General features: G+C 38.1%; 2 protein-coding genes across 5 annotated transcripts; one reads left to right on the top strand and one right to left on the bottom strand.

Annotated features, from left to right (window-relative positions):
• The first annotated feature begins 274 nt into the window (after positions 1-274).
• On the top strand, positions 275-10,397 carry LOC113751547 (protein MEI2-like 4). Of its 3 annotated transcripts, none has more exons than XM_027295597.1 (15): positions 275-673; positions 1,973-2,183; positions 2,356-2,401; positions 4,004-4,348; positions 4,585-5,009; positions 5,099-5,257; positions 5,430-5,546; positions 5,629-5,777; positions 6,050-6,147; positions 6,240-6,653; positions 6,914-7,565; positions 8,311-8,395; positions 8,493-8,561; positions 8,662-8,841; positions 9,656-10,397. In XM_027295597.1, the coding sequence occupies exons 2-15, from the start codon at positions 2,109-2,111 to the stop codon at positions 9,812-9,814; spliced, it is 2,973 nt and encodes a 990-aa protein (XP_027151398.1). In that variant the 5' UTR covers positions 275-673; positions 1,973-2,108; the 3' UTR covers positions 9,815-10,397. The 3 variants fall into 3 exon arrangements, with proteins under 3 accessions (XP_027151398.1, XP_027151399.1, XP_027151397.1); XM_027295598.1 differs by having other exon boundaries at positions 275-1,247; positions 2,362-2,401; XM_027295596.1 differs by having other exon boundaries at positions 275-1,247.
• A 791-nt stretch (positions 10,398-11,188) lies between these two features.
• On the bottom strand, positions 11,189-16,815 carry LOC113753231 (ubiquitin thioesterase otubain-like). 2 transcript variants are annotated; one of them, XM_027297334.1, is made up of 9 exons: positions 16,534-16,815; positions 15,161-15,371; positions 14,253-14,318; positions 14,093-14,176; positions 13,852-13,974; positions 12,512-12,564; positions 12,321-12,370; positions 12,132-12,232; positions 11,189-11,620 (listed from the first exon to the last, which is right to left on the bottom strand). In XM_027297334.1, exons 2-9 carry the CDS (start codon positions 15,326-15,328, stop codon positions 11,354-11,356), a joined length of 912 nt encoding a protein of 303 aa, XP_027153135.1. In that variant the 5' UTR covers positions 15,329-15,371; positions 16,534-16,815; the 3' UTR covers positions 11,189-11,353. The 2 variants fall into 2 exon arrangements, with proteins under 2 accessions (XP_027153135.1, XP_027153136.1); XM_027297335.1 differs by lacking the exon at positions 16,534-16,815 and adding an exon at positions 16,337-16,523.
• Positions 16,816-18,321: the final 1,506 nt, after the last annotated feature.

The following is an 18,321-nucleotide window of genomic DNA, read 5'->3' as shown; positions in this document are numbered from 1 at the left end:
TTAAATTTACAGTAGTGCAACAGGCTACCAGGGCCAGGAGGGGTATTTACTTCTTTATTTATATTTTTAACTTTATGGATGAGAAAAGGGTGTTGCCGCCGGTGATCGGGTTCCTGGTTTCTCGTGTTCCTTGCCTAGGAGTAGGAGTGGGGGGTCGTGCTTTTTGATGGGCGGTCTTCTCTCCTCCTTTTCTTCCTTTGGTGTCCGTAAACTGACAGAATAGTCCCTCGGGGAGGGTGGGTGCGTGGGTGGGGGAATACGGTCTATTTCCCGTCCAATTCAACACTCAATTCCATTACAATTTCCCGATCCATCATTTCCCTCCTGTCTCTATATTACTGTTTTTGTTTTCTAATTCAAGTTTTGTTAGTTATTGTAGCATAATAACAAAGGTTTATATATATATATATGGAAATATAAATAGAAATACAAAGTAGTTTTCTCCCTCCTCTGTTTTCCTTCCTGGCAAGCAGCTACTCTTCCAACAACAACAACAACAACAACGACAAACAGGGGGGGGGGGAGGGAGAGAGAGAGAGAGAGAGAGAGAGAGAGGAGGGAGAGGGCAAGGTTGCGGTTTCCGGTTTATTCTTCGTCGTCGGTGATCGCCGGAGACTCCATAGATTCCGATCGGGGATGAGAGGTAGCTCAGGGTGAAGCGGAGAGAAGACAGGTAGACCGACAGAGACAGACCAGCCAGCCTGCGGCAGTTTCTTTTGCGTGTGTGTGTGGGCGATATTATATATAAATATATTTAAAATAATTTAAAAAAAAAGGAAGAAAGACTTCACAGAGAGAGAAGGGGAAGGGTAGACATGTGGTTAACGTGCATTGTAGGAAGAAATAATAGGGAGGAGAGGAGAGGTGAGGTGAAGAGTGCGAGAGAGAGAGGCGTCTGAGAGGAAGGGAGGTTTTGGTTTTGGTTTTGGGTTTGGAGGTTCTTGCACGGCACAGATACCTTAGATCTCTATCTTCTTCATTCTGCCATCCTTTCTTCCTTCTACCTCTACCCCCACCCTTGCTTTATGCCGTAATTTATTCTTTTTTTGAACTTCCCTTTTTTCTACCTCTTTCTCTGTCTCTTCTTCTCTCGTCGCACCGTTTAAATTCTCCGCCTTGCCTTTCATTCTCTCTCTCCCTCTCTCTCGCGCTCCATCCTTTTTTCCCCCCTATATCTTACTAATTTTGCTCAGCTCTCTGTTTTTTTGTCGTTGCCGAGATGGTGCGCTTGTTTTAAATTTCGAGAGGTTCGTCCCTTGCTCTGAATTTTTAGTTAATTTTTCCTCATTTTATCGCTTGCATTTTGAATTCCTTCCTTTTTTTGTTTGGTTTGGTTTTAAGAAAAACCCTTTGATCCTTTAATTCTTACAAAGTTTGCTCCTTTATCTGCTGCTCTAAAGACCTTCTGCGCTTTGATCGGATGCTCAATTTTTATTTGACTTCACAACTAACCTTTCCTTGTTCCGATCTGTTCAAATTCAACTTCCCCTCTCCTTTATTCCACCCTCTTTCTCAAATTATTTGGTTCTTTCCTAGAACAGACCGAATTAACTTCTCAAACTTTGAATTCTGCTCTAGAGCTTCGCTATCTAGTAGTTTTTTTCTTTTCTTTTTTTGCACAGATTCTGTCTTGGTTAAGTTAATTGATTTTTTTTTTCACTTCATGGCTTCTTAAATGCATCTGTGTTTAAATGGTAGCATTGCCATTTGGCGACCTAGAAATGAATCTCAACTTGCACAGTATTTTGCCTTTATCTCATCTTTCAACTCAATTTGTATAACTGCATTCTGGCTCATGCACATACACTTGAGAATTCTCCATCGCCTCATCTTTTCCACTACTCCTATCTCAAGCTTTTTTGGCAATTCTGTTGTCTTCATCAGTTTTTATCCAGGAGCTTTAGGGTTTTTGGTCTTCCTAGTTGTGCATATTCGCTGAACGAACTAATGATGTTATAAATTCCACTTGCAGGTCTTGTTATTTTTCCGAACTACGATTTTCTTAGACTTCCCTGTATAATTGATGCACTTTTGTGCTCTGGTGGTAGCCAAAGACGAGATTTTTTTCAAGTTTGTTGGTGCTACTTGAGTTGAGTTGAGATCACATCATGCCTTCTGATATTATGGGTTCACAGGGCTTGTCCCCGTCCTCATTTTTATCTGAGGATTTGCATCCTGATGAGGTATTCTTTTCCTTGTATGACTAAATTTGATTGCGGATGTTCACTTCTGCAAAGTTTATTTGTGGTCTCTTTTAGCTTGAATGATTTCAGGATCCCCTCTCACTTCTTAATAGAAAAAAGAAAGCAACTTTATTAGCTTCCATAATTGATCGTCTTGTTCTTTTCCTGGCAGAGACAGATAGGGTTTTGGAAGACAGATACCATGCCTAATTGCTATGGTGAGTAATGGCATTACTAAGCCGCACTTTTCATTCTGGTGATGAACAGAGTAGATGAATGACAGAAGTATGCAGCAAGACTTTAGCCTTCTTCCCTCTCCTTTCCCCCCTTTTTTTCTTGGGAGTGATAGAATTAGTGAGTTCTGTTTCATTTCTTGATAGCAATGGTCAGATACTGATGTTGTTGTTTGAGTGCAAATTTCTTTTTCTTTTGTATTTCAGTTTACTAGACATGCTGTACTGTACTCTCATTTAACTTTATGGGTTTGATATATGTCTTCTTTGGTCTCTTGATGCCACTGAAAATATTTTTAAGCTGCAATTTACTCCTGTATTGCATGTATTTGTTATCCTCTGGTTATTAGTCTGTTAGGATCCTTGATCAGTTTCAATTTACTCTCCTATGCGATCTTACAATCTTCTTTGTTTGTCTGATCATGAGTGGTTTGGTTCTAATTGTTTTTCACACACACTAGCAGTTTTTTGCTGTAGGATAAATTCTGCACGGCTAGTTCACAACTCTTAGCATATAATGTGATGATAGAATATAATGATGAGTTTTGATTATGAAAGGAGAAGGCAGCCTCTTTTGGTACACTGATTTCTATCTAGGGATTCCTTTCATGGTATTATATTTAGGAAGCTAGCAAGTTCCCCACTGAAAAATAATAGGAATTAAGTATACTAGCTTTGGATATTTAATGCTTAATGGCCTGATGACGGTTGCAAACCTGGAAGCTTTCTTAAGCTCACTTTATTGGTTGATCTGTTGTTAGGTATGCATAATGGAATCTTGTTGGATTTCATACAGTGGTTCTATCACCATCTAGTTGACTCTTGTCAGTTGATGTTTGTCTACATAATAAACTCAAGTGTGTTAGACAACCACAATGGCATTTTCATACTTGAACTTAGGTCCTTCTTAGCATTTTCTGTCTGTTGGCTATGCCAACCTCAACTTGCTTACTCCACGGTACAGAATCTGGCACCAGGGCTGGTTTCTATGTGGTTTTGCATCCGTGGAAAGGATTGCAACCTCGTTGTGCTTTAATTTTGTATTCTTCTGTGTTGGTTGAAATTATCTTATCACATTAAAGACTTAGAAGACTAGGGTTTGTAATTTGCCCTTCTGCTAAGTACTTGAGCAACAGTAGAATATAGAGAGTGATGACTGGAAATTCTTTGAGACTGATTAGATCTTGATGCCCTAAAACCAGGAATTGAATAAAATATGTTACCAGAATCTTTTGTTTTTATTTATTATTATTTTTATCTTATAGCGGAGTATAGAAAGGAAATTTGCTTGTCCTTGCGTTGTTCAATTTGTCAGCGCTTCTCGTTTTGAATTTACCGGCAAAATGGAGTTTTAACTGAATATCCTTGCCGTAAGTTCATTTTGAGTAATCAACTTACATAATCTGCTGTGAAATCTGAAATAAAAACCCACAGAATAGGTTTCTTATACGAGTTGGAAATTTATTTGATTTATGTGTTCTCCGCATAACTTGATGGTGATCCATCTTTCATTATTTTTTTTTTCTCTTTATGGGCTTTACTTACCCTTTGCTTGAAACTATCCTGACTTCCTCGCCTCTCTTTTAGGTTCAAAAATTGATGGAACACTTCATACAGTTGGTGTTGCTTCGTCTCCCCTTCAGAAAAGGATACAATTGGATTCTCGAATCAGCAATCGTTTTGATCTTCCAGATTCTTTTCTCCACCAAGACCAGAGGGCTGCTACAAGCATAGAGAAGCATGCTGTTGGAGCAGCTGGAGCAACCAGTCGCTCATTACCAAGAAACTTTGACCATGATTTGGTCACAAGGCCTAATTTTAGTGTGGAGCCTGCTTCTTATTTTATGGAAGGGGAAAAATTGAATTTAGTTGGCGCTCAATATGAGAATGGTCTCTTTTCAAGCTCGTTGTCTGAGTTATTTAGCAGGAAATGTAAGTTTCTTCTCCCTTGGACAATTGCTGCTTTTGACATTTGCAGTTCAAGGTTCTTGGTTGTTTTTAAAAATTAAGAATCGTTTTATGCTTTTGCATTTTGTTTGCAGTATATTTATGTTTTCTTTGGGCTTGTTATATTCAAGTTGTAATACGTGGAGGATTACTTATAAAAACAGTTGTTGGTTCAAGTCACTTACAAACGGGCTTAACGGTGCTAATTTTATGTTATCCAGTGCGACTATCATCGAATAATCCTCCTTATGGTCACTCTGTGGGTGCTGCTGCCTCTCAATATGAGGAAGAGGAGACCTTTGAATCACTCGAAGAACTTGAGGCTCACACAATTGGGAATCTTCTACCTGATGATGACGACCTACTCTCTGGAGTGACTGATGGAATGGACAATATTACCCAACCCAATAATGGAGATGACATAGAAGATTTAGATGTATTTAGCAGTATTGGAGGATTGGAGCTGGGAGAAGATGGTTTTCCATCGGGACAAAATAATTCTGACATCTCGGGTGAAAATGCCAATGGTCAGTTGGTGGGTTCGGGTGTAGGGGAGCACCCTTTTGGAGAACACCCTTCAAGGACACTCTTTGTCAGAAATATTAATAGCAATGTAGAGGATTGTGAGTTGCGAACACTTTTCGAGGTGAGATGCAGTGTTTTTTATTTAAGTTCTAGTTATCATGCATATTTGTCTTGCTTTTGGTGGTCCCAATTTCTGTATCTTTGATGCAGCAATATGGAGATATTCGCACCCTATATACAGCATGTAAGCATCGCGGTTTTGTTATGATTTCATACTATGATATTAGAGCTGCTCGGAATGCAATGAAAGCCCTCCAGAATAAACCATTAAGGCGTAGGAAACTTGACATTCATTTCTCAATTCCAAAGGTATGTTTCTTTAGCTTTTGTTTACCCTGTTCATTTTGTTGTCAAATTCCAATATTTATATTTTCACTTGTCTTTGTATAATATTTATTCCAAAGGTACGATGTTTTCATATGCACACGAGTGTAGTTTCTGATGTTTATTGTTTCAAAACATGCATACTTTTAATTATTAGGACAATCCATCAGAGAAAGATGTCAATCAAGGAACTCTTGTGGTTTTTAACCTTGACTCTTCCGTCTCAAATGATGAGCTCCGTCAAATTTTTGGTGTCTATGGTGAAATTAAGGAGGTAAGATTGGGTGCCAAATTAAGGGTTGGGTTGATATTTTGTTTCAGGCAAAACTTTGCTAATTCTGTTCTCTGGACTGCAGATTCGTGAGACTCCGCATAGAAGTCATCACAAATTTATTGAATTTTATGATGTGCGAGCAGCAGAAGCTGCACTTCGGGCATTGAATAGGAGTGACATTGCAGGGAAGCGGATTAAGCTCGAACCCAGCCGTCCTGGTGGTGCTAGACGGTGGGACATTACACCACTGCATCAATTATTTTATTTTTATTTTTTATTTTTGAATTTCATTTTAGTGTTTGTCTGGAATGAGAGGCAGGGTGGTGGCTAGGATGGGAAAGTGGTCATTCTTTTTGTGATCATCATTGGAAAAGGATATAGATCTTTAAGAGTAAACAAAATCTTCTATGTTCCTGAGTGGGTTACAAATTTATATTATGAATAGGTGTTAATAGTCTTGAGTGCTCCTAGACACCTGGAGTTAAAACCTTGTCTCTTTGCAGATTGACGCAGCCATTTTCGTCAGAGTTGGAGCAGGAAGAATCTAGTCTTTATTTGCAACAGACAAGCCCTCGAAGTACTGCATCAACTGGATTTTCTGGTACAGTTTCCCACATGATATATTTTCCATGTGTAATCTTTGCCCTGCAAGGCAATTGATATCCTCATGTTTCCTCATTATGATCATTCCAGGACCATTTTCACATGGAGGAATTCCATCTAGCATGGATAACGGAACAATCTTTGGGTCCCAATCTGCCAGTGGAGCAACTGTTACTCCATTCTTTGACAATGCTTTCCACCATGTCGTATCTTCTGCTCCTAACAGCCTACCTTCTTTGACAAGGGCGGGATCTTCTGGCAATCACACCAGAGATGGTGAATCTAGCCATTCACAGGGTGAGATGAAATTAGAGCTCCGGAGTGTGCCAAACTATCATCCTCATTCACTTCCTGATTATCATGATGGGTTGGGAAATGGGATTTCTTGCAATTCCCCAGGCCACATGTCTTCTAATATAAGTGCAAGGCCTTCTGAAATGATTGAGAACACGCAGTTCTGCAGATTCGGCTCCAAAGGGCACCCTGTTGAGCTGAATGATGGTGGTAAGTTCTTTGACAGCAGAGGATTTATCTTTGTCATTTAATGTTAAGTTCCTGTATTTGAGCAGTTGGTGAAGCTGTGGAGTGTGAAGACTTGAACAAATAACTATTTGCTTGACTTATATTTAGAATGGCCATCATAATGTGTTTATATCATTTGATATTTGCCTGAAGAGGAAGTTTGTTATTGTCTGTTTTCACAGTTTGGTAGCATAATACATTTATGAGAAATTGGCCTCTGACATTCATTTCTCTTGTTGCAGTTTTTGGTCATTCTGGAAATGGGAGCTGTCCACCTCCTGGACGTCACTATATGTGGAGTAATACGCACCATCCTCAGCCTCAGGGCATGATGTGGCAAAATTCACCTTCATTTGTTAATGGGGTTTGTACTCCTCCTCATGCTCAACAACTGCATGCAGTTCCTCGAGCGCCAAACCAAATACTCAATGCGATTCTACCTCAAAGTAACCACCATGTGGGATCTGCACCATCTGTCAATCCTTCTCTTTGGGACAGACGACATGCATTTGCAGGGGAATCTCCTGATGCTTCTGTTTTCCACCCTGGTTCTCTTGGAAATATTAGGATTTCTGGTAATGCACCACATCCTTTGGAATTTGTTCCCCGTAACATTTTTTCGGGTGCTGGAGGAGGCTGTGTGGAGCTGGCGGTTCCTTCCAAAAGTGTTGGATTTAACTCTCTTCCTCAGAGGTGCATGATGTTTCCTACAAGGGGCCAAATGATTCCTATGATAAATTCGTTTGATTCTCCAAATGAAAGGAGTCGAAACCGTAGAAATGAAAGTAATTCAAGTCAGGCTGACAACAAGAAACAGTTTGAACTTGACATTGACCGCATTATGCGAGGAGAAGATAAACGAACAACTCTTATGATAAAGAACATTCCTAACAAGTATGTAGCTTTGATTGAGGCTTGGGACTATGCTTTTGTTTGGTATTCTTATGCATTTGCTTGACTTCATCATTGATCAAATTGAATGGGAAATAGAATTTGCGGAGGAAATGCGTTGTTGTCTCTTGATGTTTCATATCTAAAGGGATACATCCTGGTTTAAACAAATCAGATCATCTCAGGCAGGATAGCTCTCCATTACATCAACTTTGATGTGATTCATGCTTCATGATAAGCACCTTTGTCTTCTTTGCCTTTTTCATTGTTATTATTTTTGTCATGGTTTTTGGTTAGCTTTCTTCTTCTAGTTTTTTGCCTGGACAAAAATGTGGTTGCATATGGATTGTCCTAGGAGGTTCACATGAATTGCAAGTGGCTTGAAGTGAATGCGAATGTGCTAAGTGAGAATGTACTACTGTCATGTTAGTTTTGTATACAGCATTATGATTCTATATTCTCTTTGCCTGCATTTAGATCAAGCATATCCTGCTTCTAGCATAGAATTACTTACTCTGAAAGTTATTATTGTATGGTCCTTTACATTCCAGTTTTGGACTATCCAATGTCTGGCATGCTTAAGTTTCCAGGGAAGGTTTCGATTGTTGTAAAGTTGATCTTTTCGTTAAAATATGTTCAGTCAATTTCTTAACCTCCTTTGCACTATTATAAATCCAGTGGAATAGTGGGTGTCTTCTTTCTACATTTGTGATTCCTGTATCCTATTTCATCTGGGTGGCTACTGCAGATACACTTCAAAGATGCTTTTGGCTGCAATTGATGAACGCCATCGAGGAACATATGATTTCATCTACTTGCCCATTGATTTTAAGGCAAGTGCAATCCCTTGAAGCGGGTGGCTTTTAAATTCAGTACCCCCAACTTCTTGTGCTATGTTAAGTAGTTAATGTGGTATTCCTTCCTTTTCAGAACAAATGCAATGTGGGATATGCATTTATCAACATGACCGATCCCTCCTTGATCATCCCATTTTATCAGGTATACTATTGATCATAGTAATTGGAAAGAACTTTTCCCACACTACACCTGGTTCTTGCTAAATCAGACTAGAACTGAAGTGCATTGATTGTCTTGGTAGGCATTCAACGGGAAGAAATGGGAAAAGTTTAATAGTGAAAAAGTAGCCTCGCTTGCATATGCTCGCATACAGGGAAAAGCTGCTCTTATTGCGCACTTCCAAAATTCAAGCTTGATGAATGAAGACAAGCGATGCAGGCCGATACTATTCCACACTGATGGTCCCAATGCAGGTGATCAGGTACAAGGAGTGCTGGTTATGCATAAGCAAGCATTGACATGAATATTAGCATGCATTGCTTGAAATTGGTCTGTTTACCATAAGTTTTCTGTGGGTTAAGAGACTAGAGAACTGGTCTAATCTTGTGGTAGATTTGACCTGAACCTAAGCTTGAGATTTTAGTTCCCCTTATGAGAGTCATATAGATTTGCATTGGAGGCAGGTGATTGGAAGGGTAGGGTGGCTGTTGCAATTTTTGGCACCATCTGTTATAACGGCCATCCATTGCTGAAGTCTTTGAATAGGAAGTATTGCTTCAATACGTAGCACTGTCCTGTAAGCATATACAATACAGGATTTTCAGCATGTGGAAGTACAAGTTATTAGTTTTTCAATTATGTGGTGAGACTACTTTAGACTTGAATGTAGAAGACTAAGAAGAAAGTATCACTCTGGGGCCTGTTGTGTAAATGATAGTGGATTTTTGATGTTGTGCTGCAGCACAAGGCTTGGGGAGCTTTCGTTAGATAATATCTGAAGTTCTTGGGTTTGCATTGTTTGGAGTTATCTAGTTAAAAGTTTTTGGGACCATCAAACTTTGCGCTTGAATGACCCCCTTCTTAAGTCAACCTTCAAACTGTGGCATCAGTAGAAAAAGTAGAGTAATTGAGACAATAGGTAATGTTACTATTCCACTATGCATTTCCTTTTACGAACTCAATAGTTGTGCTGGATGGGCTTATAGCTAATCTGATCTTAATAGAAGATAGATGTAAGAAAACATTTTGTCTCGCTGAGAAAAGAAAGAAGAGGTCATGTTGATTTTTATCTGCAGGTACCTTTTCCCATGGGTGTTAATGTTCGACCAAGACCCAGCAAAAATCGGGCAACCACAAGCGAGGAGAACAGCCAAGAAAACGCACCGAATTTGCCAAATGGGGAGTTATGTTTTAACGGAGACTCCGCTTCAGGTTCTGTCAAGGAGTCAGATTGAGCAAGCTGATGCTACTTTTTTGTGGGCACTAACTTAGTAGGATTTAAGTAATTTTGAGTGATTCCACCCAAATTTTACTGATGTATATTAGGGTGGTTAATGGAGGAATGAAAAGACACCACAAAAAAAAAAAAAAAGAGGAGGAGAGAGGGCAGTTTTGTTGTGATTTTGGAGAGACTCCTGAAATTATTGAGTGGTACTTGATAAGAGCATTGTATTCCCGTTCGCAATGGGTTTATCATCACTTCGAGGCTGCTATTAGAAAAGGAGCATTGGATGGAGCTTCAAATTTTGGATATTGAGGAAATTAAGTCCAGATATATATATATATATATATATAAATTTATGTGTATAGGAGTTCTGGAGTGACTGCAAAATATTTGCTGCACAGAGGAGGCTTCTCTTGGCATTTTGCATTTCCCTCTGCACTTTGCTTGGAGAAATTAGAGATCATTGTTAAAACATTCTTGATGTAACAAAACTGTTGTGGTCTTGTACCGATTTCCTGGATACGAGTCCCGAGATACTGTGGCTCGTTTAGCATGGTTATCATCACATTGTCAATATTTCTGTCCTTGTGTTTTTCGCAGATCTTGTTTTGGCTTAACTAAGTGCTGACATGCCGTGCATTTCTTTTTTTCTTTTTTTTTTTTAGTATAAGAGAACATGTAGGTCCTTTAAGAGAGGCTGTCGTTTATCTATCTCGTACTAATATTTTGCATATCCATTGAGTTCTGTCAGAAAATGGGGCTGCTCTTACCATTTTAGCATGACGGAGATATTGCCATTCTGAACTGCGGTGCGATGGGCTCGCACGTAGAATACGAGCCACCGAGCAAGAAGAAGCGAGGAGCCAGAGGGTCACGGGGTTTGAAGGTGAATGATTTATCCTTGGAAGATATTTTCTTTGGTGGAGACTGGAGAGGGGGTTGTGTGTGTGCGTGTGTGTGAAGATTTTTTAGTTTCAAAGACATCGATTTAAGTTGATGTGATCTAACATTGATACACGGACATGTTCATTCTAGTAATTAACCCCAACTCGAGAAAAAAAAAAAAAAAGAGATTAAAATGATGATGTTAATATCCGGCTAATGGGATCCCATCCCCGAAGCAAAATTGAATGATCGAGATAGCCTGATCCTGGTATGTCTATTAAGCAATCCTCGACCGAAAGCAAAGAGGCGAACCACTTTCAATTCCATTCACGAGTCGATCAGGTGTAGCGGCGGTGGGGATCGTCAACCACAGAACAAAAATGACTCCTGCAGAGCAGACGGGGATTGAATTGAATTCTGAGAACAGCATCATTTGTTTTGGCATTGTCCCACACTTTTTGTTTGTGAAATAATTATCTGCTTTTTCAAGAAACAGTAGTAAGGTGGATGCTTCAGTTCAAAGGCATTGTGATTGTCAAGGAACAATCCAACCAACAAATGTCTTAGCGGCCAAGTTCTCGAGTCAAAATTATTCTCAAAACCACCACAAAGGCATAAGTCCAATCCAATAACAAAACACCTGAGGATTGCAGGTGGAATCAAGTCATTTGGGGTACAGAATGTCATAATGCCCTGGTCGATATAGCAAGGTAATGAATGGATCTATTGCCTCTGCGCCACCCCTCTTAGCACTGGGAAGATCATTACTAACAGGATGGAAATCATGATGATTTACGCTGACACTGCCATTGTCACACGAGCTGCGGTCAAGATATACCACACGAATTGGAACTCCTAGCGCATCTGACAGCGCTGTAATGTGAACATGGTCACTCTCTTCCCCCATCGGCTCGACTGCTGACTTGCAAAACTGTTCTCAAACCAGAAAGCAACAGGTAAATGTCAATTAGTGGGTAGAGAGCATTTTCAGACTTCAGAGGAGACGAATCCAATCGTCAAGCTATAAGGCTCCCAAAAGATAGCCTACTAGGAGTTCACAATACTATAGAACATAACCAAGACATACAAACACCTTTGAATCATTAGCTGGATTCCAGTTGTACCATATGACATCCTATAATGTATGTATCTGATGTCACTTTTTTACTTTTTGTTAGCAGAATTGCAGAAACCTGAATATCACATGTGTCCTTCCTGATTAGAGCGAAAGAAGTAATCTACACTTTAATAGCAATTTGCCTTTACTTCAGGTTCTGAATATTAACTCTGATTCATAAGAAAGGCGCCCCCCCCCCCCCCAAAAAAAAAAAAAAAAAAACTTGTGGCTGCATGGCCTCTAGTTGTGATTACTACCCATTTTCTCCATAATAGGGGAAATGATTCAAATAGAATAAGTAGCATACAAGCTCCAGAAAACAAACCTGCTCGACAGAGGCACTTGTTAATCCTAGTATAAAAGGTTCAAAAAACTCTGATCTTTTCCGTATCTCACCAGAGGTAACAAATCTGAAGAACATAACAACTATACAAGAACCAGCATTAGAACATGCCACAAATAATTGTATTAGAATTTTTCTCTTTTAAAAATATGTTTCACCAACAAGACCCACCATAGTCAGATATCGACTGATCCCGACTTCTCTGCACAAGTTCATCAAGGCTGCAACCCGAAAAGATGAAACACTCTTTCATTAGAAACTGAAACACTGAGAAATTAACAAATAAAATAGCCCTAAATGATTGAGGATCAAGATTATAAACCAAAATGTGCAGTTCAAAACAAAAAATCAAGGGATTAAACCTTATTGAAGTTTCACTTCCTTGAATAACACAGTCAAGCTGCTCCAGGAATAACTGAAATTTGTAAAAATCGTGAGCAAGCCAAAATTTTATACAAATTGCAGTATTCAGATAAATAGAACTCGGATACAAAAAGAAAAAGAAAGTTGGACTAAAGTGTATCAAGCATTAACTAAGCCAGAGCCCGAACTGCTCGTTAAGTCTCGACTCGATGCGCCCCTAGTGTTCTCAATCAAAATTAAAAACGTCATTCAAATTAAATCTTATGTTCTATATAAAGTCAACAAAATACCATTTACAGCTCACGACCAATAACTTGTCACATAAAACAGGTAAACGTAATGGGAAAAAATCATGCTTGCAAGGCCTAAGGAAGGATTGAAATTCTAAGCTATCAACAGAAAATGCAAGAGCAAAAGGAGTGGAAAAAAAGTTCATACTAGAAAATAATCTTACAAAAGGAGTTTTAAGGAAGATACATGAATGTTTTTGGGAGAAAGCAAAAGAAGAATTCTGAAAGAGAAATAAATAAGTTCACTACATGTATGAAGATTTCTGTGTTATGTCCCAATGGGGAGGTTGAGGCATCAAGGGAAATAACTCACTGGAGTGCGCCATGAAGGGGTATAGGGGACAATGGGAGATAATTTTAAGGGAAGAGAATATTGGTCTCTGCATTGGGGCCATCCATTTTCTCAGGGAATATAACTTCAAGATGCTTCACGTATTTGTGACAAGCTTAGTACGTGATAGTGATTATGACAATTATGACAAGTAGAACTATTTTATTCAGTGTAAGTGTCAAAATGCATGCACATTGCTAATGATATCGTGCTCAAGAACTAGAGGTAATGGAAATCCATGGTTCTATAAAAACACAAAAAACATTACCTTCCAAAAAAATTCACCTCAGCTATATACAACAACGCAATTTACTTCATTAAAGTTATAAGGTAAGCTTTGATGCCTTGGAAGAGTCAACATGAAGCCTGAGATTTTGTTTCCAGTAAAAAATGATGCTTAATAAAGCAGAAGCTACACTTTGTGTTATAAACTACACAAAGTTCCCTTTATTATTCTAACTTTCCTTTGAATTAGCTAACTATACTACTATTTAATCTTAATATCTACTCATATACAGAATAAAAGTGCCAAAAAGTGGCACATCGATCAACTATTATATTTCAAGAAAATAAATAACCTTATCCCAATGGAAATTCCATTTGGCTGCTAGGTCATTGTTTGAGTACTCATACGATCAAAATTTGTTCATCTGTCAATAATTGCCTGAAGTGCCTATATACGTGACTGTACAAAACGGGGGGTGAAAACTATCAATACCGCAAAAAAATCTTCAAAAGTAAATTCTGCATAGCCCAGATTCCGGAGTGTCATTCTGCATTGTTCGACATTAGCTTTGATTCGATCAATTTCACCTTGATCCTGAGATTCCATAACATGTTCCTGGATTTTGACCATGGAGAATCATTTAGCATCGATTTTGCAAATCACCTGAATTACCTATAAAGATGAGGTATGCAGATCCTAGAAGGGCATCTCTGATGTCAACAGAATAACATACAAGGTAAGCAAACATGAAGCTTCGGAAAAAACAATTCCCATCACCCCGTGTTCGCCTGATCGCAGCATATTGCTCACTCAGTACCTGCACAAACAGTAACCAGGATAAGTGACCAATCAGAAGCATGAAAAAGAAACTCAAGACTAAAAATTGTCAGAACCTTTATCTTTTCGAGCAAAATCGAACTTCCTGACTTATATTCATTTGCTAATGAAGAAAGTGGCTCCTGCAATTACATGTGCGGTTAGAAAAATAAAATGTTACATATAGGAAGTGCAAGTTAAAAGGTACAAGCACCACCAGACAATTGTTACTGGAGCATATCAAATAATTGATGCTAAAAGATTAGAGAAATGTTATTTAAATAACCAAGCTAAAACACTTACTGATCAGAGAAATTACAGGCAATCTTTGGCTAATATTCCGACCTTGGCTAAGATTGTCATCAAGTATCATCAAGTTGCAATTTTAAGACCACCAAACTAGCCACATCAGTCACACATGAACCCATACTTCATATTGTCACTATATATCAATAGTCCTGAGTTATCAACCTCTTTTGATCCTTCCTTCTTTTTTTTTCACTTGAACATCTTTTTTATCTTAAAATTGACTTAACTGCCATTCAAAACTTACACAAAAAGAAAGGAAATCTACAGATTATAATGCAGGCAAAAACTCAGGCTAAGCACCATCTGCATAGAAGGTGGTGGACCTGGCAGTGTGACTGATTAATTTACCATCTCCAACCTACAAGAGCTAAAATATTTGCATCATATGGTTGTATAAAGCAGCTCATTTATCAAACTATGTCTGCATCACCAATATGACCCAGGCATTTATGAGCTGTTGCCTAGGAACATCTACAAGATTTAAGGGCTATTCAGCTCTAGCAAATTAAACAGAAAATTATCAGCAAATAACAAGATAATCAATCTTACGGTTATAAAAATGCTGATCAAAGATGTCAAACCTGCTATATAATGATCTGAAGTACCAGGAAAGGTAAAAGCATATATTAAAACTAGCAAAAAGCTTCAACATAGTTTTGCTTCAAGGTGTTCTTGCCTTGTCACCAACAAATGGGATTTTCTCAGCTTCCTCAGCTTGGATGGCAAATTGTTGTTGCATAATGTCATCATCCTTAAAGTTTGCCCAATCATCAATTTCCGATGCTTGTGTGGAGCTCACCTTCTCTGTTTCAGCATCCCCATCATGCGCCTTCAGATTTTGCATTTCCGCTGGAGCAAAAAGGATAACAAGTTCTGTATATTTGATCCTGAATTGGAATAGAGAGCACAGTTCAACCATTTGCTCAGCCTATACTGCCGAAGCCAGAACTCAACCAGGAGGAAAAACAAGACCTTTTCTTACTCCCTTTGATTAGCTTGTAATAATAACTAAATGACATCCTGTAGTCATTAAAATATAGAAATTTGTACGAGTGAACTATGCTCCAATACTTGTTCACGGCCAACCAGCCTCCCTTGCCCAAGTGGGAAACTAGCGGAGGGTAGGAACTTTTTAAGCTAAAAATATTAAGCGATAGGGGAAGAAGGATCGGCAAACTACTTTTCTTTTTCTGAACAGTAGGCATAAAATAGGTCTGATGTATGTGATGATAACATGGTTCACAAAATTAGTTTGACGGATAAAAAGATACTAGTCGAATTACTGTTGTGGAACATAAAGAAACATTTCAATAAATATATTCTGAAATCCAATCTCTATGACCTTAAAAATCCTTAATGCGCTAGCAGGAAAGAGAGCAAATAAAGGTAACTCCCATGGTGGAACAAAAAGGCGGCTCTAAGCTCTTGACAGACCATTGCCTCCACACATTTTAAAAGCTCCAAGTCTAATCCATTAGTCTAAATCCGGAAAACTAAATTCAGATCGGCAGTAGTAGTACAGTAATTCGAATTCAAGAACGTAGTGAACAGCTCTTATACATCGCAGTACCATACCGAGGTGAAACAAAGCCCAAGTGAAACTAAAACAGATAAGTACATCATTGTCGTCCCCCGAGTATAATTAAAATTATGCCGATTGCTACAAAGTTTCTGTTCACGAAATGATCGCCCCTCCCCTTCCTCCACCCAGTTATTTCACAAGATCTTATATATGACTCTGCCCAGTTATTCAACAAAAGATTTAGCAGATAAATACTCAGCTACATGGTATTTACAAGAAATATGAAAATGGAGATATCCCATGAAAGAACATCAAGAGACAGTATCGTACACTGGAAGAATTCAGGCGTCTCAAAGCTGTCAGGGAAAGTAAATTAACAATTTTTCTTTCAGAAAGAGAACTACCGCCTTGATTATCAATTTTTCTAGGATTTGAAAAAAAGAGATGCGTTCATAAAATCCCAGGCCAATAAGAAACGAAACAGATGGAAAGGAAAAAAGAAGAAGAAGAGGAGTGGGTATGCTGACCAGTAAAGTGAAAATTGAATCTTGGAAAATTTATTATGTGGGCTGCGGGGCTTAATTCGGATTTGGTTCCTTTTTTGTGAGCTGAATGCTTCGCCACCTGGTCCAAGCCCCCAACCAGAGAGCCGAAAAACCCCACGATGTAGGCAACGGAAAAAATTCTAGGCACCCTAAGTTGCAGAATTGCAGACGATAGAAGATGCTGCTGGGAAAGGGGAACCCCAACTCCTCCTCAACTCTCCAACTCAAGTCTCAACTAGCAGTAGACTTATTACAATGCAATCCGAATATATTTTGGTTTCTTTCAATTGTGACTTGGACTCACGGACCCCGACTTTCCGAGAGTCTTTAATAAATTTCCTTTTTTTTTTGTGTGTGTGTGGACTGTGGAGGAATGTTTGATTTTATTCAATCGTGGTTAATTGTCATATTTTATCTCAGGGCTGATGGTAATTTTATCAAAACCGAAATCTGTTTGACTTTGATCTCTACATACACAAAAGCAATTCTTGAAATCTCAACCAGCCCTCTTTCGACTACCACTTGTTACCCTCTTCATCAGTGTTCATAAACTTAAACTACTCATTCAAAGATCTTAGACATGATTGACTAATCTTAGTTGCATGGTTCCTCTATTTTTTAATTTCTTTTCATTTATTTAATGTTGTCACACTAATATATATGACAATTTAAATATATTTTTTTTTTCTTTTTTGGACCAGTTATTAACCTTATGATTTTACACGACTAGTTAATTTTTTTTTTATTTTACATGATATTCTAAAATTATAGCTAAAAAAATCAAAATTATAAATTACAAGTTACTAGTTTTTTTTTATTTCGACTTTAACTTCTAAAAAATCTGAATCAATTAAGAATAGGCCTTATAATATAACTTATTCCCATGAAATCTTGAAATGTTAAATATCATAAATTTTAGTCACCTCGCATCTACTTTTGATTAACTATTTTGGCACCAATTTCGCAAGCATAATTAGATGTGAGTGAAAGATCATGGCATTTGTGAGATGAAACGTGATTGGATAGGGATAATATTATTATTACTATTCTCAAGGCACCTGTTAGGGAATTGTAGTAATGCCAACTCATTGTTATTATTATTATTATTATTATTATTTAACCATTCAGCATCCATTAAAAAAAAATTGTCATTACTTAAACGTGCAAAACAAATCATCAGCCTTTGAGTCGGTGGCCACTACCAAAGTACTAAAACTTGCCGGTGAACCTTTGCCTCTCACCAATTACCACATTAAAAGTGGCTTTACTTTAAAAAATTTTGGCAGGTGCCTAGTGCATCCGTTCGGTTCCGTGGTGATTCAGTTCCCTCTGAATTTCTTCTGAGCCTCTTTAGATCCACCCCCTCTCCCTATTGTAGGATAAATTAGACTATACAACAGTTATCGTTTCTGAAAAAAAAAAAAAAGGTAAACGTGCAAAACAAAATGGTTTCCTTGCAATTAACTTTCCTCCTAAAAAAAGAAACTATGAATTGTGTTAAATATAATCAAGCTTTAAATAAGTATGGCTCTAGTAAATAATAATAACTACAGATTTGACGTAGGCACTATGTATATGTAATTAATTAGACATATATGCGTGTGTCTATATATGTGTGTACGTACTTATGTCTTTATATGAGCATTATTTTTATACAAAAAAATGAAAGGAAAGACTAAAAGCAAAAAAAAAAAAAAAAAAAAACGAAAGCAGGTAAAAGAAGTTACAAAGATAGATTTTTTTTTTTTGGTGGGTAACTTGAAAATTATA

Source organism: Coffea eugenioides, chromosome 11 (genome assembly GCF_003713205.1).
Source record: "Coffea eugenioides isolate CCC68of chromosome 11, Ceug_1.0, whole genome shotgun sequence".
Classification (NCBI taxonomy): Eukaryota; Viridiplantae; Streptophyta; class Magnoliopsida; order Gentianales; family Rubiaceae; genus Coffea; species Coffea eugenioides.
This window is presented reverse-complemented; position numbering and strand designations above follow the sequence as displayed.